General features: G+C 46.8%; 8 protein-coding genes across 8 annotated transcripts; 4 read left to right on the top strand and 4 right to left on the bottom strand.

Moving 5' to 3' along the window:
• Nucleotides 1–3105: 3105 nt before the first annotated feature.
• Nucleotides 3106–3399, top strand: N7471_001213 (uncharacterized protein; the record flags this gene model as incomplete). The annotated part of the gene is made up of 2 exons (XM_057273934.1): nucleotides 3106–3115; nucleotides 3179–3399. The coding sequence occupies 2 exons, from the start codon at nucleotides 3106–3108 to the stop codon at nucleotides 3397–3399; spliced, it is 231 nt and encodes a 76-aa protein (XP_057142113.1).
• A 167-nt stretch (nucleotides 3400–3566) lies between these two features.
• N7471_001212 (uncharacterized protein) lies at nucleotides 3567–5269 on the bottom strand (the record flags this gene model as incomplete). Its single annotated transcript, XM_057273933.1, has 4 exons — nucleotides 3567–4266; nucleotides 4320–4441; nucleotides 4501–4805; nucleotides 4861–5269. The coding sequence occupies 4 exons, from the start codon at nucleotides 5267–5269 to the stop codon at nucleotides 3567–3569; spliced, it is 1536 nt and encodes a 511-aa protein (XP_057142112.1).
• A 528-nt stretch (nucleotides 5270–5797) lies between these two features.
• N7471_001211 (catalase) lies at nucleotides 5798–7883 on the bottom strand (the record flags this gene model as incomplete). Its single annotated transcript, XM_057273932.1, has 11 exons — nucleotides 5798–5874; nucleotides 5935–6363; nucleotides 6428–6512; nucleotides 6568–6855; nucleotides 6912–7035; nucleotides 7089–7096; nucleotides 7149–7241; nucleotides 7311–7521; nucleotides 7574–7597; nucleotides 7669–7798; nucleotides 7850–7883. 11 exons carry the CDS (start codon nucleotides 7881–7883, stop codon nucleotides 5798–5800), a joined length of 1503 nt encoding a protein of 500 aa, XP_057142111.1.
• A 1460-nt stretch (nucleotides 7884–9343) lies between these two features.
• Nucleotides 9344–11086, top strand: N7471_001210 (GMC family oxidoreductase; the record flags this gene model as incomplete). Its single annotated transcript, XM_057273931.1, has 1 exon — nucleotides 9344–11086. The coding sequence occupies one exon, from the start codon at nucleotides 9344–9346 to the stop codon at nucleotides 11084–11086; it is 1743 nt and encodes a 580-aa protein (XP_057142110.1).
• Nucleotides 11087–16373: 5287 nt separating this feature from the next.
• Nucleotides 16374–17434, top strand: N7471_001209 (uncharacterized protein; the record flags this gene model as incomplete). Its single annotated transcript, XM_057273930.1, is given in 6 exon segments — nucleotides 16374–16418; nucleotides 16470–16550; nucleotides 16568–16717; nucleotides 16742–17067; nucleotides 17078–17093; nucleotides 17225–17434. The coding sequence occupies 6 exon segments, from the start codon at nucleotides 16374–16376 to the stop codon at nucleotides 17432–17434; spliced, it is 828 nt and encodes a 275-aa protein (XP_057142109.1).
• A 586-nt stretch (nucleotides 17435–18020) lies between these two features.
• N7471_001208 (CAAX prenyl protease RCE1) lies at nucleotides 18021–19611 on the bottom strand. The gene is made up of 4 exons (XM_057273929.1): nucleotides 19443–19611; nucleotides 19346–19386; nucleotides 18851–19231; nucleotides 18021–18791 (listed from the first exon to the last, which is right to left on the bottom strand). The coding sequence occupies exons 1-4, from the start codon at nucleotides 19492–19494 to the stop codon at nucleotides 18243–18245; spliced, it is 1023 nt and encodes a 340-aa protein (XP_057142108.1). The 5' UTR covers nucleotides 19495–19611; the 3' UTR covers nucleotides 18021–18242.
• A 1209-nt stretch (nucleotides 19612–20820) lies between these two features.
• Nucleotides 20821–22986, top strand: N7471_001207 (putative serine-rich protein; the record flags this gene model as incomplete). The annotated part of the gene is made up of 1 exon (XM_057273928.1): nucleotides 20821–22986. One exon carries the CDS (start codon nucleotides 20821–20823, stop codon nucleotides 22984–22986), a length of 2166 nt encoding a protein of 721 aa, XP_057142107.1.
• A 612-nt stretch (nucleotides 22987–23598) lies between these two features.
• N7471_001206 (lysophospholipid acyltransferase) lies at nucleotides 23599–25740 on the bottom strand. The gene is made up of 4 exons (XM_057273927.1): nucleotides 25664–25740; nucleotides 25561–25605; nucleotides 24391–25509; nucleotides 23599–24335 (listed from the first exon to the last, which is right to left on the bottom strand). The coding sequence occupies exons 1-4, from the start codon at nucleotides 25683–25685 to the stop codon at nucleotides 23851–23853; spliced, it is 1671 nt and encodes a 556-aa protein (XP_057142106.1). The 5' UTR covers nucleotides 25686–25740; the 3' UTR covers nucleotides 23599–23850.
• Nucleotides 25741–25775: the final 35 nt, after the last annotated feature.

The following is a 25775-nucleotide window of genomic DNA, read 5'->3' as shown; positions in this document are numbered from 1 at the left end:
CGATGTTTTTGAAGGTGCTCTTTACACTTTTATATCATATATCTAGGATCTTAGTGTTACCAAATTTTAATTAGATTTGTATCTTTTTAGATTTCCTTGGGATAGTGCGGGTGTCATGGTTATGTTGTGTCAATTATCTTTTGGAGATTCTATACAAAAGATATAGTTGAGGTATACATTCCAGAAATGACGTGTGGATTTCATGAGAATGGAATACTTGAGCTAAAAGGCTTGTAAAACCGGGCCATACCTGTAGCAAGTTGGTAGCGAAATAATTGTACTGGCTAATAATACATCGACCCCAGGTGCCAGGTTATGCTATACTCGACCCAACGCACGGTCCAATTCCCACACCGGGAATTGGACCGCACGGGTTGAATGCAAAAACGGGTTGAATGCAAAAACGGGTTGAATGCAAAAACGGGTTGAATGCAAAAATTGATCAACCTACCAATTTAAACCTCTCATTTAACAACCTTCCCCTATGGTATCTATAGTATATTTAATATTTACAGATTCACCTGGTCCCGCGCTTTCTTCTGAACTATTTAAATCCTCCAATTTCGACTTCCTGGCGGCGAGAGCTGCCTCTGTAGTAGCAGTTCCAATCCACTTCTTCCTCGCTTGCTGGATTAAATTCTTCCTCTCTGTTTCATCTCTCACTTTTATATGCCTATTTGCATCTAATGAAGTGAGAGGACCACCCATATTCACCCTTCGCTTGCTTTTACTAGCTTCCTTCCGGCGTTTTAGGTCCAATATGTTGGCATTGTCATGCGCATACTGAGCGCCCGCTTCCACTAAGGTAAGCGCACCAGCTAAAAATAGAGCTAGTTGACGGCGTAGCTTTAGAGAAATAGCATCGATCTCATTTCCAATCTCGTCGGTTTTTTTTGATTTTTTCAGCGTATTTCCGGAAGGTTTTAACGTCTATTACCGGCGAATTTGGTATAGAGCTTGACTCTGGAGGGGGGTATCACCATCCCATATCTCTAATACTGGCTCTAGAAGATTAGGATCGTCATTCCAACCTAGCTTCTCTAAAGCAGTATCTGCATTTAAAGGATAGATACCGCATTTTTCAAAGCTAGAGCGTATTGTACGGCTTTTAAATGCTTGGTTCCGAACCCTATGGATGCTAGAAAAAAAGTCCGATTTTTGCTTTACTGAACCACCCCACTGTACTATATCATTATTATTCTTACGAAAATAATGCTTTAGCACCTGAAACGGCACATCGTCAAGCGGCTAACATATATGCGTTGTATGTGGGATAAAACAGTATGGAATAATCAGATTATTCTTGCAGAATTTGATAAATTCATAGGTGAGATAGGAGCCATGATTATCTATAAGAAGAAGCCGAAAACCCGTCTTTATATAGCGATTTTTAGTGCTTTCTTCGAATGATTGAAGCTATTGAAAGGCTATAGTATCGTCGGTCCAACCATTAGGTGTAGGAGTAATCCAATAGTCGTCGGGGAGGTTAGTAGTCCTATACCAATTCTCTATATGGAATTCACCCTTAACTAAAAACCAAGGTGGCATTACCTAGCCATCGGCAGCAATACATTCAATTGAAGTGAGCGATTCACTAGGCCCGCCAGTTCCAATACTAGTAGATTGACCAGCCTTAGTTGAAACGACTTTCCGGGGTTTGCCTTCGCCAATTTTGAAGCCGCTTTCGTCAAAGTTATAGATATTCTTCGATCCGATTTTTAACCGCTGAATAGTATCACCTAGGCGAGTATACCACGTAGTAAGATGACCAGGTGTAACTGCTTCTAGGCGGTCCTTTTCCATTGGTTTTTGCTTGATATAGGTGTATTTATCGGGTAGTCGTTTAATAAAACGGTAGGCCCAATTCATACCAAGGCATACATCTGGATTATGCCGATGAAGAATTTGACGTGCACACTTCTGGATCATATCTGCAGTTAGAGGAGCATTTGCAGAATTCAAGGTATCGATCCAATGAATTAATGCCTGCTCTTGCTCAGTCCCTAATGCTTTGTTGGCGCCAGCATGGCCAGTTTTAGATTTGCGACCGTTGATTCTACCCCTTAGGGTATGGTATGGAACATCAAATTCCCGCGCCAATACTGAAATTACAGGCTTATCATTTTCATAGTAGGCTTGCAAAGCACTAGAGATCCGATCTTCCAATTTTTGGGATGAAAAAGGCATTTTCAGTGGTAGTAAATAGAGGTTAAAAATGGTGGGTGGGTGAGGTTTTGCATTCAACCCGTGCGGCCCAACTCCCGGAGGGAGTTGGGCCGTGCGTTGGGCCGAGTAGTTACAAACACAGCGCGTCTATCACCCACACCCGCTAGGAAATTCCCCATTCTGTATACATATGTCTAGTTCACGGCATTATATATAAACAGAACACCAAATATAACGGCACTAAAAAAGAAGACGCCCGAAGCAAACAAAATGTATCACCAAGCTCAATCTATACCCAACCTAATTCAACTTCCCCGGAAACAATGCAGACTAGCCAGTTGACACGGTCATTCTTGCCTATACTATTCCCTCTGGATATTCGCGTCTGTAATTTACATATTATGCGGTATCCCCTACCGGATCCTGAGATGATTTTGTACTACAAGCTACTTGAAGATAGTCATTTATATCATAGATGCCATTTCCTCTGCAATCATGCTGATGAATGAATTTTCCCTATGAGGTCATCCAAGCACTCGGTAGGTTATCTCCAAATTTACAGTATCGGTCGACTCGGAGTAAGTAGATCTGTAAACCATGACACAATAAACTATGACATATTGACAATATTTCTTACTTTGTATATCAATCCCCTTGCTGGCGGGTCCCAAGGATCGGCATGCTCTCGGCCATGGCACATACGTCCTCTGATTGGTTGATTAGTATTACCGGATTCAGAAGGCAGATCGAGGATCGACGCGTCATTTCCAAGGTTTGTCCCCACAGTTCCATTTGCACAGGAAGTATATTTCTATTGGGAGGTATATAGTAGATGAACAGTGTTCAACATTATCTAGCCGAGAATTCTTAAACCCCAAGTGACATCGAACATCCATAACCCTAGACCATATACCGATATTTCCATCAAATTTGGTCAAGATGCCTCAAGGTTCGTGACTTCGTCACTCATTTAGCCTTCTATCCCAAATATTAACCAGAGATTCGATGGCAGAAACTCAGCAGCCGACCGAGCACAAGGAGTCCTTCTTTGAGAAGATCCTCGGCCACCACCACAAGCATGGAAACGAGGGCCAGGCCGCCGAGGACAAGCCTCAGGGCAGCGAGGGCGGGCTGCATTCCGAGCTGAAAAAAGACGAGGAAGGCCTCAAGCAATACCTCAAAGAGGACAAGGAGCTCGAAGAAGAGGGTCGAACCTATGGAGGCTTGATGTAGTTCTCTTGCCTTTGCTAGGCACTGTGTCCTTCCTTATGACTATGTATATGCCTCCACGAACAATTAGGAAATATGACTAGGAAATTCTGCTATCACCAGGGTCTGCTCACTTATTTCTTGACCTAATAACTCATTGAACTAAATGCGAAGCTTCATGACTGCATGCGCTAATGTCCGTGCATTGATGATAAAAGCGAATCTGGCGACCAACCGTCATCTGTTAATAGTCTGTTGTTGTTGTTTTTGTTCCCGAGGCAGTAAAGCAAATTAAGAAGGCATCTCTCGACTCCCTGTCGCGCTTCCAAACTCAACGTGCCAAGAACCTGCACCAGGTCCATAACATAATTCACCTTGAATTCTCCGTTCTCAAAGAGCCTTGTCAGGCTTTCATATAAGATAGAGCGCAAGTTGTGCATTGAACGTCCCCACATATGCCGAGAATGTTGTAAGGATATCTCTAATCCGTCAAGTATGCTCGGTCCAGTGGGTATTGTCGAATCTCCATTGGACAGGGCGGAAATTGACTCCTGTATTAGGACACTAATGGAAAATAAACATCCTAGCATTTCGTCTTCCCACTCCGTGATGTAAGCGCCATAGGCAGAAGTCTCAATAGAGAGCTGGAAGTTATGACGCAGAAGTCCGACTGCGGCATGAGTACAGGGGAACGAAGAAAGTCCTCTGGTATAAACAGACCCCATGAACGTTCTCATATCTTGGATGAATGATATCAACCAAAGGCAGCGGACCTTTTGAATATCGCAAGATGGGGTGTGTTGCATAATGGGGGGTGAGAAAAGAGGACGAGAGATTCGTTCGAGGTTGTTCGTGGACTCGAGCCATGACGGCCGCGACATTAACGAGACACTGGAAGTTGTCAGTATCGCAGATTATTTATACTTGTCGCAAGCTGCACCCACAGGTAAACCACAAGTTCCAAGCGCCAGTTTTCGTGGAGCGCTTCAACTCCACCTTTCGCTTCAATCATTCTTTGTAAGCCATCACGGTGGATTTTCCAATCTTTCTCTGTACCCCAGTATCGCTGAGTAAAAAGGTGATCAGCGAGTTTCCCACGGAGATACTCGCACTTGCTTAACATACCTCAAACGTGAGCAGACGAACAACAGCAGCGAAAGAGTCGTCGCTTAGTTCCTTCTCGGGATCACCAAGCCAAAGGCGTAGTATCCTCACAGCCTCGATCTTATATTTCAAGGCATCAGAAGAATTCGATCCTCGTCGCGGGGGAGTGCCAGCGTATAGATGAGATAAGTGCGCAGCTGAATGCGCCATGATGCAGTTGAAAGACGAAGCATTGGAAAGGTCCAGCGGGAACCAAACATCCTTCATCGGATTAAACTCCGTGACGTCTAGATCTTCGAACATCATAGCCGCATGGGTGCCAATCCCTACAATTCTGTCAGCAAAATTTCCACAAGGAGTAATTAAATCAATTATACGCACAGTGATGCAAAAGTTTCTGATGCTGGCTCGTCAAGTGAACAGGACACGTCTGGAACGGGTCGGGCCTCGAGCTCGACAACGCACAAGTCACACCATATAACAGCTGAGCGGGAATGCTGAGATGTTTCTCTCGAATATTGACCACGTCCATGTCCTCGTTCGGTGGCAACCATGAAGGGCTAATCGCATCTGCTGGTGGTGAAATATCTTCATTGATGCCGCTCTTCGAACGGAGAGGTAAAGGTCGCGATAGTCTCCTCTGGTGATATGTCTTCGCCTCCTGATTGTGCTGATGTCGCCGCTTCCAGTGCTCCCTCATAGCATGGCTCCGAGCTTCCGATTGGATGTTCCCCGTCACGAATGTGAACTGGGGTGTTCTACTGGAGGAGCTGGAGGCCCGCGGAGACATTGTTCTTTTATGGCCATAAGGAGGCGCTGTTGGACACGAAGTTGACGGATTGAAATGTGGGATGGGAGATGGAGATCACATGATGGGCTCTACCCAGAACATTCAGATTAAAGTGCGATTCGGAAATCCACTCTCAGCTGAAGGCAGGGTTTGGTTTCATGTGGGGTAGTAATACAAACATCCAATAGAAGCTTGGTTCTGCATTAAGCGCGGTATGTCATTCGCCACAGCTTGCAGGGTTATGTCCATGGGTGTCCTTTTACGGATCCATGGAATCTGAGCCGTCGCCACACGCCTCGGTCCCTGTGCATCAGCGGTGTAATCGGTTGTGCAACGATGGTTTAGTGAATAGACAAAGAAAAAAAGAAAGGTCAATTTTTATGTAAGTAGGCAAATTTTCTATTTAACTATCATGTGGTTTTATCATTTTCCATTTATCATAAAACACAAATCATATCAAAATCATCCAATCGCATTTGTATTGCCTTCCAGAGAGCGCAGCAGAAATACTAGAGAAGCAGATCGATCTCATGCGGCCTTGATTGCGGTTTCGGTACGCTCTTGCAACTTTAACCCGAGCTCCTTGTTGACACGACTAAAAAGGCCTGTATTCGGTGTTAGACTTGGTGGACAGATCACTTCGAAGATACCAGTAGAGCACGTACTATAGACAGCTTTGCGCAATTCGGGGTACTTAACACCCTTGACGTTGGAGCAGAGATTGTCAATAAGCCTATCTTGGTGACCAGGCTCCCGGCCAATAACCTCCCACAATGCTGCGGGCTGGACAAAGTCTGCGTCAGTGATCTCGCTGGAATAGGCCGAAACCTCTCCCGCCCACTTTTCATGATCGGTGTGTAGGTACAACGCTCCAGGGTTTGATCCTTTCACGTCTTGGTAGAACTTAGTGGGCTTGATCGAGGAGCCAACGTAACTAGGGTCGCTGCCATAGTTGTTGTCAAATCGCATCTTTCCGTCCCTCTGGAAAGGACAGTAGACTTGGACCTTAGCAGCGTTGGTTGGGAGTTGCTGGTAGTTCACACCAAGTCGGTAACGGGCCGCGTCGGGGTATGCGAAGAGTCGTGCTTGCAGCACTTAATCACAGGTTAGCTTCGGGGAATCCAAGGAGAAAGAATTGGATGGGCTCTGTCGACTTACCTGGATCAGCGGACGCAGCGAATCCCGGAACCATCGTCGATGGCGAAAATGCAGCTTGCTCAATATCTGCGAAATAGTTTTGCGGCTGTTCGAGTTCAGCCACTGTGACTGAATATTGGAGAACAATTATGAAGACTTACGTTGCGGTTCATAGTCAAACGACCAATCTGCTGCAGAGGGAAATCCTTATGCGACCAGACCTTGGTCATATCGAAGATATTTACTTCGTATCTCTCGGCCTCTTCGGGGCTCATCAGCTGGACGTAGACATTCCAAACAGGATAATCGCCTCTCTCGATGGCCTCAAACATGTCCTGGATCATATAGTCAGGGTTCTCTCCGGCAACCTTGGTAGCTTCTTCGCTGGTGAAATTCTGTATTCCTTGCTGCGTTTTGACGTGGATTTTGGCATATTTGAACGAGCCATCCTAGACACAAGCTTAGTGAGAGAAAGTTTTAGCATCTGGTAATCATCATCGCTTACCGCTTTGGTGAACTTATATGTGTGTCCACTGTACGAATTCATGTAGCGAGGCGATTTTGGAGTGCCACGGTCGCTGAATAGAACCATAAGTTGATGTATGCCTTCAGGGTTGCCGACGTGGAAACTAAATTGGATTAGAGTCTGATTCACCGATTGGAGTTCGAGAAAGAGACATACTCCCAGAACTGCGATTCTTCTCATTAGATTTGCTCATCACCGGTCAAAAGTAGGGCTTACCATGGTTGCGTCAGGAAGATGGCTTTGGGGGTGCCGCTTGTGGGATCGGTTCATTGACGGGAACTTGATCGGATCGCGAATGAAAAAGACAGGCTGAGGTGGTAATTAATACAAGTTAGAACTAATCATTAAAAACATGACCGAGATCGCGACCGAGCATACCGTGTTGTTGAAAACCCAGTCGAGGTTTCCTTCGTCTGTGTAGAGCTTCATTGACCATCCGTGCACATCGCGAGAGGTATCAGCAGATCCTGCCTCGCCCCCAACCGTTGACACGCGCTGAAGCACCGATGTTTTCTTTCCAACCTTGTTGAGAAAGCTGGCACAGGTAAAGTCGGAACAATCGCGGGTGGCTTCAAACTCGCCATAAGACCTACACAGAGTGTCAACTGGAGAAACTTTTCGGGGGAGCCTTAACAGCTTACCCAACAGCTTTGGCATGAACGACTCTATTCAAGGTTCCAATGTCAGTATACTGTAGGAACCTCAAGGTAACCGATCAATTGGACAAGACACTTACCGCTCCGGAATTCTCTCGCGAGAGAAATGAGCCAAGGTCTCAATGAGCTGAGTATCCTGAAGCAATCCGAGCCCGCCGCCCTGTCTATCCCGCATCAGAACAGCCGTTTTGTTGCTTGCAAAAGGGCAGCCTATAAATAGTCAGACATAAGCACAAATCCAAGATCAGAAAGGTCTTGTACCTTCGGCCAAAGTGTAATATTTGTTTTCATCCATGCTGACTGAGAATTGGGGGTAATGGTAATAGGTCAGATAAGACAGAAAGAGTGTATGTGCGATTACTGGGTTGGGCTCGCTCGAGGTGTGCAGTTTATATAGTCCGAACTCTGGGGAAAAGCTTTCTGGTTTGAGATAGTTTTGAATTGGCTCTTAGTATTACGCTTACACTCATTGGAGCTTTGTCGACAGCAAGGAAGGGTCCACTGCCAATAACCCCTCATTCAGTACATATATCCCTCTCCACATGAGTTGACGCAGGAATGCAGTGATGATGTCCAATAGCCAAGGCGTAAAGTTGAGTGTAAGAAGCCGGAGGTCCAGACTACTACCTACGTAAGTCGCAATCTTAACCTTGGAAAGCTTCCGAGGTCTCCACCCCAATGTCAAACGTCTGATTGGTCAAATACCACTACCAAATCTGGTTAGTGCAGATCGGCGCCAGCACCCGTATCCGTGGACCCACTGCGCTTGACCCTTGGAAGTCTTGAAAGCTTAATAGGGCTTAGCGTTATCCATGGATCGTGCTGAATGCAAGTACATCCTGTTGAGATGGATTCCCTGCAAAGCCTGCTGCGCCCTTTAGCTTCCAACTACATTCAAACTCCGTTGGAGCCGCATAAGATATTTCCAAGATTTGGACCAATGGTCGAGCTGTAGAATTTCATCTTGGCCAAAACTTAGCATATTTGGTGCTGGCCATTTTTTGGATCCGGAGCTTGCGGATCTATTCTCGTCATTCTTCCATAGAACCGGCCAGGAGAAAATTAAACGCATTCCATTTAGCTCGTATCTTGATGCAAACTAGGCTTGCAGGCATGGATGCAGCAGATGTCATGCCGAGGTAACCCAGCGGATCCATTGGTAGGAATTTGCTCTTTGCGCCCCTCAGTTAAGACAGAGCCCACTGCGCGATTTCGGTCAGCCAACCACATAGTGTAGAGCTTTTCAAATCTAGTCAGAGCTTTGTAGATCTATCCGAGATACGACCGTCCCGGCCGGCGAGAGACTACCATTTCAATGAATCCAATTGTAGTTGTCGAAATCGGGACGCGTTTAGGGTGGCATGGGTGGGAGTGCAAGGGAGTGCCGGATATTGGACTCAGAACCAGTGCAACTCATCCCATGCATCCCAATATGGAAATACTATCAGGCCAATAGGAAATTATCGAACAAAGTCTGAATTCCTAGATACGTGAACTAGATACGTGGAACTACTGCTTCGTTGCTTGCGCCCAAGTCTATGACGGTCACTGAGGGGTCAGACAGTCCGATACGAGTCTTCTATACTGCATGAAGAGTCTGGTCTCTCCTAGAAGCCCATCACCTCACTTATAAAAGGCTTGTAGAAGTCGTCTCATAAGCTGATGGACTAAGAAAACCATCCTTTTGTCTCTTTCAAACCCCTTCAATCATCTGCAATATCTTTCAATTGTCCTCCCTTCATCCCTCCCTTCATTATGCCTGTCCAGGACAATGCCAGATTCGACTTTATTGTCGTTGGTGGTGGTACTGCCGGCAACGTTGTCGCCGGCCGCCTGGCTGAGAACCCCAATGCTAAAATCTTAATTGTTGAAGCTGGTGTTGCCAACTCGATAGACATCGAAGAGATCAGAACCCCCTCGGAAGCTATGCAGCTTCGTAACAGCCAGTATGACTGGGCCTACAAGACAACCATGATCAAGCGAGATGACTATGAACGTGTTGAGAAACCCAACACCCGCGGCAAGGCCCTTGGTGGTAGTTCGTCCCTGAACTACTTCACCTGGGCTCCTGGATCCAAGGGTACCTTTGATATGTGGGAGGAGTATGGTGGAAAGGAGTGGACTTGGGACCCTCTCGTTCCCTACCTGCGAAAGAGTGCGACCTACCATGATGATGCCAAGGCATACGCGCCAGAACTGAAAAATATCGGCGGAAATGGTCCGATTGATATTTCCCACTCTGAACTTATTCCCGAGATGCAACCTTTCCGTGACCTCCTCACCACTGCGTGGAAGGCGAGTGGTCAGCCAATCAGAGAGAACATCTTCGACGGTGAAATGGTTGGCCTGACCTATAGTGTCAACTCCATTTACAAGGGTCGCCGCTCTGGCAGTTTCCTTTGTGTCACCAACAAGCCAAATATCACCATCCTTGCCGAGGTGCACTCGAAGAAGCTTATCATCGACAATGCTGATAAGACCTGCAAAGGTGTGACTGTCATCACGGGCTCTGGCCAGGAACTCAACCTCTATGCTACCCGCGAAGTCATCGTCTCCCAGGGTGTCTTCGAGTCCCCTAAGCTGTTGATGCTTAGTGGTATCGGGCCTAGCGCAGAGCTCAAGAAGCACGGCATCCCGGTGATCCTCGATAACGCCCACGTTGGCCAGCATCTCCTGGATCACCCTGGTGTTCCTTTCGTCCTTCGCGTCAAGGATGGCTTCGGTATGGATGACTACGTCCTGCGCCAGGGAACCCCCCACAACAATAAGGCCATCCAAGCCTACCAGAACAACCACGGTGGTCCATTAGGCTCTGGCTTCCTCGAGATGGTCGGATTCCCCAGAATCGACAAGTACTTGGAAAAGGACCCTCAGTACCGCGCGGCTAAGGCCTCGAACGACAATAAGGACCCATTTTGTCCGTACGGCCAGCCTCACTTCGAGCTCGACTTCGTCTGTCTTTTCGGTAGCGCATTCCAGTGGCACTATCCCACCCCAAACAAGGGCAACTATATGACCGTCATGGTTGATCTTGTCCGCCCTGTCTCCGAACCCGGTGAGGTCACCCTCAACAGCGCCGACCCGCTGCAGCAACCTAACATCAACCTGAACTACTTCAACAACGACCTCGACATCATCGCCATCCGCGAGGGTATCAGGTATTCCTACGATGTCCTGAACGGTCCCGGCTTTAAGGATATTATTGAGGGCGAGTATCCCTGGGAGATGCCTCTGCATGATGACAATCTCATGAAGAGGGCCGTGCTGGACCGCTCCCAGACCTCCTTCCACCCTTGCGGTACTGCCCGTCTGTCTAAGAACATCCAGCAGGGCGTGGTCGACCCCAACCTCAAGGTCCACGGCATTAAGAACCTCCGTGTGATTGACGCATCTGTCATCCCCGTCATTCCCGACTGTCGGATCCAGAACTCCGTTTACATGATTGGTGAGAAGGGTGCCGATGCCATTAAGCGTGACCACACCGACTTCTACAAATAAGCTAGTTAGCTGGGATGAGCAGAGCTTTTTATAGTATGAAGGTCCGATATGACGTGATTTTGACTTATGAAATTGTGCCGTAACCAATCAGTTTAGTGAATAAGATTTTTTTTTCTTTTCCAATCAATATTGCTTGTACTTCTCAATCTGAAGTCTTCGCCTTAGCCCGTTCTTGTCCCCCTCTTGGACGAAAAGAGCTTTGTTTATCCTGGCCCCAACTTGTATGATTCACGAGTCGACGACCGATCATATCGGAGACAATCTTTAAAAGAGAAGTAAATCAAAAACAAACAAAAGTAAAAAAAAACATACAACAGTGAGGATTCGCTGGTGGTCACCCACCCAACTACTAACTCACCGGCGTGTGGCTTAAGTACGGCTGAGCGGACGGGAAGCCCTGTTTTCCACACCCTATGGTCGTATGTATTATCTTTTATGTGTGAGAGAGATTTATAGAATGCAATTAGTGAGTATGTAGTGATTGGTGTAGCCTACCTTCAAGGCTGATATTCACGATGACTGGTATTCGATCAACGTTCCTTGCAGCGATATTAGGAGCTCCCGAACTTACTATCCCGAGTAAGTCCTCTTAGGTCTTTCTTTAACCTTTTTTAGATCGGCATATACGTTGAACCTCGTGAATCCTCATTTACTTACTCATATTTTCCAGTCTCTCAAATATCTTATCAGTCTCTTATTACGGGCGAAACAGAAGAACTACCAGTTGTAGTTTCCCTTTTGTGACCTCCAGGAAACGACATGAAACTGATCCAATGGTCACTAGACGCCTTGCGCACAAGTGTTAAAGTTTACCAAGACCGTTTTTCAATTGGGGTGGGCATGGTTTTCACTTTCCTCTTTCAAAGGCTCTGCGTGGAATTTTTCCCTGCAAGCCTAACGACAGGTTGTATTTCCGCCCACTTCTCTCTCAAGCTCCCCAGAGATTCCCTTTCGCACGTGAAGCCCTCGCCACAGATCCCGCTAGCAGGCTCATAGTTGCAGTGAGACTTGAGAGAGGGGGCGAATATTACTGGGCCTGGCCATACACCAAAGGAAAGATGGCAGTCTTCCATATAAATCGCTTCGTTGATTCTCTTGAAGGGTTATCTCTCACACAATCCCAGTGATTGCCACGACGATCGGCGAAACTTCAGGATGGTCGAAAAAGCATTGAAATAACTGATCCGGAGGCGCTTCCTGAAGACGATGTTTCTGAATCTCTCATTCAGAGATTGTATCGGATGATCTTCTTCCCTAGTCTCTGCTTTTGTTTTGCTTTATTTTCTCGGGTTTTTGTTTTCTGGGCGTACCTACATATCCACACAGTTTCGAAGAGGGGAAAAAGGTTCTTTTCATGTACAGAACCGTGTCCTGGGCTCTTATCATTAGTTCTTCTAAAACAACAAAGCTTACATGCTACCTGTAGGATCTCACTCTCACTATGGTGATTTTAAAAAGAGAAATATAAAACAACGTAATGCCCAAGGTCACGTCACGTAAGAACGGGAAATCCAAGGGTGGATATAAATCTTGGAAGATCTTCATCGAGAATATAATCTCAATCTTAGGAATCGTATTACAATGGAGATCTGGACGGAGAAACAATGTAATCGATTCCGACGGGAGCGAAAGGGACGGAGAGGAGAAGGAGAGAAGGAGAGACAGACAGCTATCTATACCATCTATCTGGCAAATAGGATCTGTCCTATAGGTGCCTAGCTGATTAGGCGTTAAGTAGGCATATGTATAATAACGTGTTCAGTAAGCGAGCTGCGTATCCCACCTAAAACGCATCTAGGAATTAGCACTTTGTTAATTCAACCACCCACTATGCCACTAATACGCTCTTAATCCTATACAAGATTAATAGAGTAAGAAGGTAGGATCTTATTAGCCATCTAGGCCATTAAGAATAAAGAAATTAGCGCTATTCCTAAAGTAGCTCGCTATTTTGATGTACCCGAATCTTCCCTCCGGACACGTCTTCGTAGGACTAAATCCCGCGCGATTTATCGCCCTAATTTGTATAAATTAACTTGAATTGAGGAAGAATCTCTTAAAAATATATTCTCTTAATAATAGATCTATATAGAGTAGCCCTCTAGCCCTCTTCTATATAAGAAACGGCTAATTTTCACAATTCCAATTATACACAGACATTGTTGAATGTTCCTCCCTTTACATCTGGTTACATATGTCATACAGTATTCATTCATCTTGTAATACTTTAACAAAAACCAGCGTGCGAGTGACGAAAGCTTTATGTCCTAGAGGCAAGTACTTTACTTGATTCCTAGAAGTGCAGCCGGTAGTTGGGGACGGCATTGAACAGCCTGTGTATTGGAGAATCCATGGTCTCAACAGAAAAGGCTGGTGAGTAAATGCTCACTTCGTTCGCAACAAAGTGGCTAGATATCATATAAAAGTCATTAGACAACAAGGAATAGTTCATATAGACAACTGTTATAAGTTATCGCATTATGTAGCCAACCAAACCTTATAATTTATTGCTTTGAATACGATTTGGCATAATCCTTAAAGTATTCCCGGGGTCAATTTCCGACCTCTTAATCCAAATACGTGGTTTAATCTAACCTGGGCGGCTGGCCTAATGGTAAGGCGCTTGATTTCGGCTCAAGAGACTGCAGGTTCGATCCCTGCGTCGCTCATTCTTTTTTTTCCTTCTGTTTTTTCTATCTTCATTTGGTAAATTCCTTTCTCTTGTACATTAATTATTACATTAGCTTAGCCAGAAGGTATATCATTTATTCAGGGTAGCACCCATCCGTGGGCCCTCCCTCCGTTAATTATGTGACATATGGAGGGATAGAGAGAGGGAGATAAATAATTAATTAAACATCTAATTACACTATTTTTTACTTTTTCCTAGTATCTATCTACTTAGTTACTGTACGTTGTCCCTACTCACGTATTTCACATGCGAGCTGCGCACACAAGCGAGCTGTGCAGCTGAAACACCATAATAAATGCGATATATGCTATACTCACATCTCAACAACCAACGTCTGTTTATTATTTTTTAAAATGCCGATAGCCATTGATAAGTATTTTAAGTAGTATATATCAATTTTGAATAGATCGAAAGCGTGCATTGTTGTGGTATCAAAATTACATCTTCAAAGCCTCTGAATATATATATCTCAATCATCAAGTTCTTAAATTTCCTGAAACTTCCTAAAGTGACAAAATATTATATAATAAGCATCAGGCTACAAGGAAAAGCTCATATAAACATGTATTGTTAGGATATCTAGTTATAATTTATCGCATTTAGTATGTGTATCGGACTGCGCAGCTCGCTTGTGTACGCAGCTCGCATGTGAAATACGTTAAGAGGCAGCGGAGTATTCTGTTCCTTGGAAAGAAAGTAGAGGGAGAGGTGGTACCTAAAGCCCTAGAGGGACCCTGTCCGAATATACACGTATTCTTCCATCCGTAATTCCTACCTAATACAACACCGGTATTCCAAGTTGTTCTAAAAATAATTAAGTATTCTCAGGTATTTATTTGCATCTCAAAAAAGTTTTCATACGTATTACTGAGCAAATAGCATATTCTTGTAAAAGATTATAAATACAACCCTAAATACAGCGCGCCGGAGGTAGATTTTCTTATATAATCTAGGGCGGCTGGCCTAATGGTAAGGCGTCTGATTTCGGTAGAGTTTTGTGCTCTAACACTTCTCAGAAAATTGCAGGTTCGATCCCTGCGTCGCTCATTTTTTTACTCTACTCATTCAACAAATTCCTTTTTTGTCTGACAGGAAGCTCGAACAAATACTTTTATATATTATATTGTGCCATCCGAACTGGACTGGCTAAGGTAAAGTAGTATTTTATAATAAGGTGATGGATGACTGGGGATTTAGATTTAGGCGGACACTCCATAGGCGGACTCTCCAGAGCGTGTGTGGTTAGGTAGAATGGCTATAATTTGTATGAGATAAAAAAATCTCACCTTCATTGACTCTTTCATGTATTCGCGAATTAGCCTCATGATCGATTTGGGATCTGACGTAGACCACACTATTACGAAGCATCTGGGGTTCCTAGGATCAGGAATCCAAGGACTCTCTGCAGGACCTCCACAGTGTCGGCAAGGAATTGATGCTGCCGTGTGTTTGCTATGCCCCTGTCGGCTAAGTGATAGTTTACACTCCTAGCTGACCAGAGAAATTTTGCAGGGGTCGTTATATAAAGGCCCTTATACCGTGTCTCGTTGAATGAACTTCCTCGCCTCACCCTCATCTACCCTCTTACCTACGATATCGTATCTGATCTCGAATACTACTCCATCAGTAATGATGAAGGGGAAGATATGTTGAATGATAGTGTAAGGAGAGGAAATTGATTGAAGATATGAAAACCAGAGGTATCTAATTCTTAGATACCTCTAAGGCTCAAACATCCTCTAAGATCAAAACAATGCTGAGAAACAATTCCTTGCCTTTATATTCACCCTAGAATATAGGGGAAACCCCGTAGAGGGGAAACCTATACTAAGGCTTATAATATTTGCTAGCGAGGCGAGGCGGTGATAGCATTATCTACGAATATACTAATTTGGTATAGATTGTTAGGAGCTAGAGGGATGGCGCTATCACTTTCCTTTAGGCGTGGGCTTAGGCGGAGCTACAACCTTAATATAGGGGTAGTGTTTCTAAAAAGATTATTAGCTAGTTTTTAGGAAAAAGCGCATGTATTCAACCATGGCGAATACCATATAGCTTTGGGGTGGTTGAGGCGCATGGAAGGCCATCATTTTTGCTGACCGGTGAATTTGTAAGGTCTCGTACGTACCTAGGTAGCAAAATGGATTATCAATCAGCAGCTGTCTGCTCTTAATGTCGATCCTGTATACATACTGAAACTCGGGGGCTTGCTTCTTAGCAAGCTCATCTCCCGTGGATCCTGTCCAAAATGGGTTCTACTCGGCCCTTTTGGGTTGTTGGGCCGTGTATTAGGCCGAGTAGTGGCAATTGACCACTGACATCTCCAACGCTGAACACCCCGCGGCTGGTAACATCTCCTCATGGAAGAAGTTATGGATCAACAGTTGCTACCCTTTGTGAAATATTCCGACAAAGACAGAGTGTAAGGAGATCCCTCGAAGCCAGCAAAAAGGAGACTAATCAGAACAGACCAGACACACCCCACCTCACTCGCACAATTACAGGAGATCCAATTGTGGATGTGCAGATGGACGACCCGATTTACAATGTCCGCTTCACAATCACGCGGGCTACAACCGTTCCGCACACACAACTATGCATCATTCACTGAACCCTATCGAGAATGCTGTAATGAGTCGGGTACGATATTGTTTTACCATGGAGACGAGGGTCTGCAACTCAAAGAGGTAGACCGTGAAAAATTGCCTACGAAACTTCTCATCCCACGAGAAGCAGCCGCGTTGGATCCTTACTTTAAATAGCTCGTCCCGGGTAGTAGCGTTTCCTAGAAGGCGCTCTTACCAGCTGTGTATTTTGACGATTCCGGTCCACAAGTACCCTATTTAATCCTCTGGCCCGGTGGTCAAATCCCTATTTGGGACTGGGGGACGCTAGCGGAATATAGCGGACGCACACTAGTTCCCAAATCCACCCCGATAGTACTTCCCGGTCCCTTATACTAGTCTCTTATGACGTTTATTTACGAGAGCGATCCTAAATATTTTGAGGATCCGCCTCCACCTTCACCGCGCGCCCTTTCGCCATCTGCCCATGTAAACGGTGCGCCCGTTCTTTATGTCAGAATCGCCGGCCCTGCTACCCTATTAATGAAAGATCAACCTTCCTCAATGCCGCGGCACCCTCTCACTATCACCGTCTTATATAATGTAGAGGCAGATTTACCACATAGTGGCAGACTATTAATATTCCGTTCATTCATCTTCAAGCAACCCGATGATCATAACGAGGGCTACAGACTGTATAGGGGAGGAAATAATAGGTGGACTCCGTATGAATAGAGGACGCACTAGAGGGGTTTATAATCGCTAAACCTATACCACTCAATGTTGGCCGCAATAACGAGAATGACTTCTAAACCCTAAAACCCGGGGAATCCTAGTCGTTCACCCGTGAAGTGACTAAATTTCCAAACGATGCAGCTCTAGGTGATAGATTCCGGTATCTATTTAAAGGAGCTACGCTTGACTGGTGGAATTAGGGCAATTTCGAAGACCATGAAGACACCGTGGTTTGGGTGCCTAGGTGGCTTCGGGCCAAGGTTCAAGATCCTAAATACAATGAAGGCAGACCCACGGTTGTTATGCCAGCTAGCAATGCGGTGGAATTTACATTGTTTGATTGAGACTCTTGTGTAAATACAAGAAAAATACTCGACATGCACTGTCTATTCGTCATCACCCCAAAAGCGGCTCTGTCTCACCATGTTGTATGGAATTAGCTGCGGGCGAGTGGCGCAAAGCCATTACTAGGAGCGCTGTCTGGCCCAGGGCAAAGACAAAGGCGTTCACAATAACCCATCCGACATACGTATACCACATATAAAAGGTGGTCCAGTTCCAATGATCCCTTAGCTCCTGATACTCGAATGGAAGACTCCATATCCACGCCACCGCGACTAGCATGAACACGACAGCTTGCATAGCTAGACTATGCACGCTTAGCGCATTGGGCAAAGGCACATTGTAGATCTCACGAGCTTGCTTTCTAAAATTTTATATTTACTGCCGCTATGGCAGTCTTATTGGTATATATCTGGGACGTTCCGAGTCAACTAAATGTATTATGCATGCCGAGATGCACATTTATTATACAAGGCAAGACCAGATTACGGATATATATTTCAGAAATGGCACCTGGATTTCATGGACAGCAATCAAACATTCAAGCTCAAAGGCTTGTAGGTAAACACAAAACCATACCCGTAGCAAAATGATAGTGAGCGAAATAGATAACATGTATCGACTCAAAGTGCTATATAAGTTATGCTATACAGGCAAAGGGTGTGTATCACCCGCCAGGGAACCCCTATTCCGCATACATAGGTTTGGTCCACGACGTAACATATAAACAAAACACCAAATACAACAAGCCCTTATAAAGATGACGCCGGAAGCAAACCAAAATGTACCAAGCCTGGACCGAAAGTCACAAGCTACACCCAACCTAATTCGACTTCCCCGAAAACGAAACCAGAGCATGATAAGACTCAGTCAACGGCCACAACCCCTGAGCAAAACCAACCGCCCCAGCAACAAGAAGCACATAATAAGCAACCGTCCACCCAATACTCAACCCCTCGTTACTACCCCTGACCCCAACTTTGATATCATCATCATCAGCATCCTCCTTACCCCTCATCACAGGGGGACCAATAGTCTCACCAGCCTCAACACGTCCCCAAAACCGCGGCAATCCACACCAGTTACAGAAACTATGGAGGACAACAACGGCCAGCAACGAGCCCGTCCGTAAATACACGAAAGTCGCATACCAGCCGAAGATAGTCGTGTAGCCGAACTGGAAGAGCGACCGCAACAGCGCGGCCAGAGCCGGCGTGTCTGGGTGCGTCAGACAGAACTCGTAGAAGTGGTGTACGTGCGCGATGCCGAAATACAGCGGTGCGAGAAACACGATTCGACCTGGCGAGGTGTGCGCTAGTAAATGTAGCGGGACCATCGCGGATCGGAACATGACTTCTTCTGTGAAGGGGCCCTAGGAGGATATTAGATTGGGTTTTTTGACATAAAAAAGAAAGAAAGAGAAGTGCATACCGCGACATAATTCCTCCAGCCAATCCAGCCACCGAGACTCTCAGAGAGCTTACTACGACGGAACCAGTACTTCCACTCGCCCTCGACAATGCCACGCTCGAAGAGCGGGCCGAGGAACAGAATCGCGGTTAGGAAAAGACTCCGAAGGGTCTCTAGCAGGCCGACGGGCCACCAGCCGAGAAGCCTGAAACCGGCGCCAAGGGAGGAATTGTCTTCCTCGACGATGAGCCAGAGGACCAGGACGGAGCTCACGATACAGGAGCCCGTGACGGCGCGGATGCGGGCGCGAATGACGGAGGGCGCATCGCGACTGAGAGTTGGGGATGGACGGGTTGTTGGGGAGAGATAGAATGGTACCACGTAGAGTAGTGTGAGGAGGACCTGGATGGGGGATTAGATAAGAGATGTAAAGATGGGTCTTGTTTTTTTGTTTTTTTCTTTTCATCTGGTTGTGTTCTTGATGTTTCTGGTGTTTCTAGGAGTTGTTCTACATACAGATAGAAAAGCGACCGTCTGTTCTGAAAGGGCAGGTTCATCTGGGTTTGCGTTAGTTGAGACAAAACTTCTTTTTTAGGGTTTCCCCCTGACTTACCCTGCTTGGAGTATAGACTCTTGAGTCGAGCCATTATCCCTACCGGCGCCATGATCTGCAGAGTTGGGTGGTCCCTGGAGGTTACTATTTATGAGATGGGATTTCTTTAAGGGAAAAGGGTCTGGGGTGTTCTTTGTTCCAGGTACCGTACACAGAGAGAGGTAGTGATTGGTTGGAAGTGGTATATTACAGTATGGTACTGTCATATTGCACCATGGACTGATACAGGGGAATCAATGGGAATTCGTTACAGGTGTTCTTTTTTGATATTGACCTATATTCGCATATATTGGCTTATATTAGGGTCTATATATATATATATTTTTGAACAGTATAACCAGCCTCAACAGTCTGACCAGTTTCAACAGGGTTCCTTAAAAGGCAAAACCTGATTCGAACTGGTGGACCGTGCAAAAAAAAAAACAGGATGTGAGCTCTCACCCCCTTGAGTCTTCATTTTAAATGTCGATGCGAGGGATCGTGGACAGTTATTCTCCGATCACGAGGAACCTTGGAAACATTGATATATTATTGGCAATGAGCATCTTATTATCGATGTTCTGCCAGGGCGTCAGATCCAGACTGGCGCTATCAACTAGTGGCAGTTCATCCGGGACAACGCACACAGTCTCCACCTAAAACATGCGATTAAATGAGAAATACGTTTGAAGGAGTCCATTGTGGTCCTCAATTGACGGATTCTCCGCATTAATATGGATTTTACATATTAAACATGATCACCGTACCAAGAACGATATAGAAAAAATATAAACACAGGAATCAGGACCAGAACAACCAGAGAAAAAAAACAAAATCAATCCAGTCACCCACCACTAGGTACTTTTGATCGCGTCTGGACCAATCGTTAAGAGCCAACAAGTGTCAATTCTCGCAATTCTCTCCAGTCCATGCAGGCTGCATCACCCCCTGCGGTCTAAGATCTCACCTGCTTAGACGCTCACCGCTGGCAACCAAAATTCCTTCCCCCCTTCGCTCAAAGTGTCTCAAATTTTGCTTTCTGCTTCTCCTTGTTCTTGTGCTTGTGCTTTTTGTCCTTTTTTGTTTTGAAACGTTTTAATGATTGTTTTTCGCCAGTCACTCTCTTAATGGCCTTGGATGTTTGAAACGAACTAATTCTGACGAACCTCTGCACGTCTACCCACGCTCTTTTTAGATGAACATCAGCCTATAGAACCCTGGATATCCAAGGGTACCACATTCTTTACATCGAAATACTCGAATACTCGAAAAACAACAACAATCCACTCTTTTGATCTTCGATCCGACCTTGTTTACACATTTTGGTTTGACAACTGCCTTCGCCTTTGCTTTTATTCGATCCCGTCTTTTCAATCAATGCTCTAAGTGTGTCCAAATAATGTCTTTTCCCGCTCGCTCGACCTCGCCACGCGCGCGAAGGGCATTACACGAGCGTACCCCCTCTCACTCAAATGAAAGATCACCAACCCGGTCATTGCGGATGGTGCCGGATGAAGAGCTCGATATGTACACCGCGACCCCATTCCCGACCAAGCCCGAGCAGATCCTGTTACCTCTCCCCGGCAAAGGTCAACAACAATACATATCAGACATCGGTTTCAGCTATTCAGATCACCACCTGGGACCATCCACATCAGCGTATTCCCCGCCGACCTTCAGCCCACCAGCACCCAACAGCCCGAGAGATCACTCAATTGGTAGCTGGGATGTATCCTCCACCGTGGATACCGGTAACTCGCCTCCGCAGTTGTGGGACGATGACCCATCCTCTAGCAAGTCATCGCTGCCAGGCGTCTCGGGGAAAGCACCAGACTATGGATCCGAGAGTTCAGAAGCCGAGTTCTCAGATGACGAGATGATGGTCTTGCCGACGACCACCCCAACTATAAAAGCCGTGCTCTCCGAGCCATCCATGTCGCCAAAGTCCTCTGCAGAGTCCGTAGGCTACTCCAGCCCCATCCTCGAACAAATCGGGGCCCCGTCAAGTCCCAACTTTGTGATGCTGGATAACTCGAGTATGAACTTCCACCGTCCGGCTACAGCATCCTCGGAGTCAGACCCACGAACGAACTCGCTCTCTTCGTATAACTCACGAGGAACCGTCGTCAGACACGTGGGCTCTGCACCCTGGTTCCAGAACGCCTTCCAGCCAGCCTCATCCGAGCATTCGAGCTATGCATCCCCGTCATTCCACTCCAGCCCGCCCGCGCAGTCCATAGCCTCATTCCACTCGAGCCCGCTCGCGCAATCCATAGCCTCGTTCCACTCGTCATCTAGGGCACCATCAGGCAGCCGTTCCCAATCAGCGACATCATCTTCGCGCAGCCTCCGCTCCGCTTCTGACTTGCAGGCAGCCATCGATAATGGCGTTCCTATTCAATACCCACGTATTCGCGCGCCATCATCTTCAAGCTCCCGCGCCGGCACATCAGTTTCCTCAGAACGCGACTTCACCCCCGGCCCTGCATCCGGACGTTGCAATCCCCACTTGGCATCAGGACGCTGGAACCCGCATCTATCAACAGTCTCCTCCATCTGGTCCGCCGATGAAGCGACCAACCTCGCCGGCGAGCCAGACACAGACTCAGACCGCGAAATGGCAGAGCCAACCCCACCACCACCAGCAGCCCTAGCAACAGAAACAACCAGATCCTCCGTCTGGCTCGTCGACCCCTCCAACGACAGCGAAGACGAACGCCTCGACAGCCTAACCAACCTCCCCACCCGCACAATCTTCTCCCAAAGCCTCTCCTCCGGTTCAAAGCGAAGCAACAGCACCCGCAGCCTCCAACGCCCAGGCACAGGATCAAGCACAATCCTCAACATCCTCCCAACCTGGGCAAAAGTCTACTACCTCCGCGAACCAATGGGCCTAAACTCAACTCTATCCATGATAGACGCCTCCCGTCCACCATCAACCCGTCCCGGAACTTCAAACTCAAGCGTCTTCAACCTAGTCCCAGGACCCCTCAACATCCCCCGTCCCCGCTCCCCAGAACGAACAACCAGACCACCCTCCCCACAACGCAACCCCATCCCCCAACGCCGTATAGAAAGTGACCCCCGTGATCCACGCGCCCACTGGGTCCCATCCCCACAACCTGAAGACGGCGAGTTCACTGGCAGCCACCTCCACCGTCTCCGACACAGCTGGTCCCCACATCTCATCCCAGACAAACGTGTTTTACAGCGCTCGACGAGTCGATGGCGACCGCCATCCCTCGACTCCCGCTACGAACCTGTCCTCGGCCGTCGAAATATCCAGGTCTATTCTTTCTGCGTGGGGTTCATTTTCCCGCCGGCGTGGTGTGTGGCCGCATTCCTGCCCCTGCCGCCTAAACCGAAGGTCGCGCAGATGGTCGAGTTTGAGGCTGGTCCCGATGTTGGGATGGCGCTTGAGGCGCAGTGTGTTAATTTGCAGCAGAGGAGGAGGGATAATGCACGTTGGTGGAGGAATCTTAATCGGTGGATGATTTCCCTTGGAGTTGTTATTCTGGTTGTTATTATTGTCTTGGCTGTTATTGGGACTACCACGGGTTTTTAGGGTTATTTATTGCATCTCGGACTGAGACTGCACTGCACTGCGTTTCCATTGCGATCTTTCTTTTACGCTCTTACGACTTGGACTTTCTACATTTGGGACCATCTTTGATGCTCTTCTTTTTCTTTTTTTCTTTTTCTTCGGGGTTGAGTCCCCTGATCAACCAGTCGACTGGTTTCTTTTCTCCTTGTTCACTGATACTGCAGACACATTCTCCTTTGCTGTGATCTCTTCTCTTGATTATTGACTATTCAGCCTCCCCCTTTTATTCTTTTTCTTTTTCTTCCCCTTCTCTGCCTGCACATTTGTTCTGAACGACTCCACGACTTCAACGCACATAAATATCCTCTTCTGTTTTACATTTTTCTCGACATTTCAACATTTGCCTTCAGACTAACAATACTTGTCTATGGCTTCATATGTTTGCTGGAAGTGCGTTCTATGCATGGCGACTGCCTTTGTTTGCATTTATGCTATACGTCGGTGTAATGGATATATGTTTCTTGTTGTTTTGTTTTTTACTTGAACTCTTCTCTTGAGCATATTCTATGTTGTATCAAAATTTATTTATGCTATACTAAACTTCTTCACTGCTCTACTTTGAAAGTAATTGTAGTTTAATCAAAGCTTGCTATTCCTTAACCAACCCATCCCCTGGGGTAGCTATAGACACTTCCGACCTAGATGAGACCAATCTCGACCAAGTCACTATTAAATAGAATAAAAACGAAACACTCCTAATTATTTGTATAACAAAGCGGAGAAAACTGAAAAAGCCGATCCAACGGCTGTTTCCCTTCTATCCAATGCATCCACCACTCCACTCACACCTGGGCAGATTTAGTTCTCAGCCAAAACTGCCATAGCTTACAACTTCCGCCCAATCTTCTGCTCAACAGCAGCCTTCAACTCCTCGCCAGTAGGCATCTTAACCGTACTTCCCCGTCTACCACGGAACTCAATCTCAGCCTTGATCTCAGCAACAGCCTCGTCAAAGTCACGCTCAGGATCATAGGGCAGCCCAAGGACAGGCGGACGCTGGGGCTCGGTACTAGCGGTGCGAGTGACGTGAGGACGGTTGCGGCTCTTCAGTTTGGAGACGAGGTATTTTCTGAGCGGGGAGAAGGAGGCAAAGGCGACTAGGGAGACAGCGCAGTTGATGATACCGTAAAAGTAGACGCGGGACCAGACAGTGACGGAGTTGTCGAAGTTAAGGATGATGAAGGGGATGACGGTGAAGGAGAGGGTTAGCTGTGTTGCTAGCCAGCTGAGAATATCGTAGTAGCGCTTGTTTGGTGTTGGCTTGGTGCCGTCTGGTGTGAGGAAGAAGGGGCGCACGTAGCGGCGGAAGTCTATTGTATGGTTAGTTATGGGAGGATTGGATTATGGAGATGTATTGATGCTTACTCTTTGCCACGGTCTGAACGAATGAGCCCAATACAAAGGTCATGTAGTATCCTGGGTGGAAACCGTGCCAGAGGGCACTGGTGGCGAAGGTAGCCATGCTGGCGCGGAAGCCGGGTTTCTTGCCCTTGGGCGTGACGCGGAGGTAGATGTAGTTGCGCAGCCAGTGGTTGGTATTCTTGTTCCAGTTGCCCAGGTAAGCATGCGAGTTCTGCGCCGTCTCCATGGCCCACGGATCCACATTCTGCAGTCGATTCCAGAAGACCTTGCCTGTTTTCGGGTCGAAGCTGTTGTATCCCATGCCGGATAGGATACAGGCACCCTCGGTCAGAGCCCAGACGCCGTAGTACTTGGTGCGAGAGGTAAAACCAAGCATGTGCACGGTGAAAATGCGACGCAGGAAGGAATACTGCAAGAACTCGTCTGAAAGCACAAAGTCGGTGGTGAAGTATGAGCTCAGTTGGATGAAGGCGAAGATCCAGATCAGTCCGGCGGCGGCCTTCATTGCGGCAGGTCTTCCGCTGCGAGGGATCTTGCGCTTCTTTCGGGTGGGTGGCACCTTGGATGGATCAGTGCCCGGTGGGACTTCGAAAAGCGTAGTGTCGATCCAACGACGGTAGTGCACATATTCAAAGGAAGGACCGGCAAAGAGAGAAGGGAAGAAGAAGACATAGCCCAGATAGTCTACAATACCCGGGAACTTCGTAATAGCAGAGTATTTCTGCGGGTCCGAGAGTTGGTCCTTGGGCAGACGGCCGTCATGAACGTTCCAGCAGAAGGAGGTAAGTTTCATGACCATGACCATCTGCGCTCCAGTAATGTCAACGGCCGATTTATCGTTGGCCCTCTGACGTTCGATGTGGTTAATCGACATGTGGCCCATCAGGTAAAGGAACCCAATCCACGGCATCAGTGATCCATCCACGTAGTAGGCGATTGCATAGGTGGCCGCGGCACTGTATAGTAGAGTGCGTAGACCATCCCAGAGGTCGAAGAGTCCGACAATATAGAACAACGACACGGCGATAATAAAGACATTCTTTTTCCAGGGTTGGCCATCGGGGATACGTTTGAGGAGGGCGGCCAGTGGGTAGGAGAGGAGGAACGAGCCGATAAGCTTGACTGTAGCTGGAGGTCAGAAACTAGTAAGCTTATGGAAATAGAAGATCGTACGCTCATCAGTCGATGCGCCAGTGAGTTGAGCTGGCACCTCAAATACTGCGGGGAGAAGTGTTAGTTGGACCGAGGAGCTTGAGAGCTATGGGAGTTGACATACTCTGGTCTACATAGGGCAACATGATGTTGACCTTGTAGAAAGACAAAACAGACAAAACAGAAAGAAGAAGAAGAAAACAGACCAAAGCAGGGAAGAGAAGAAAAAGAAGCAA

Source organism: Penicillium samsonianum (genome assembly GCF_028829775.1).
Source record: "Penicillium samsonianum strain IBT 33392 chromosome Unknown utg000001l_segment0_segment0, whole genome shotgun sequence".
NCBI lineage: Eukaryota > Fungi > Ascomycota > Eurotiomycetes > Eurotiales > Aspergillaceae > Penicillium > Penicillium samsonianum.
Note: the sequence above shows the minus strand (reverse complement) of the source record. Positions and strands in the feature narration are given on the sequence as shown.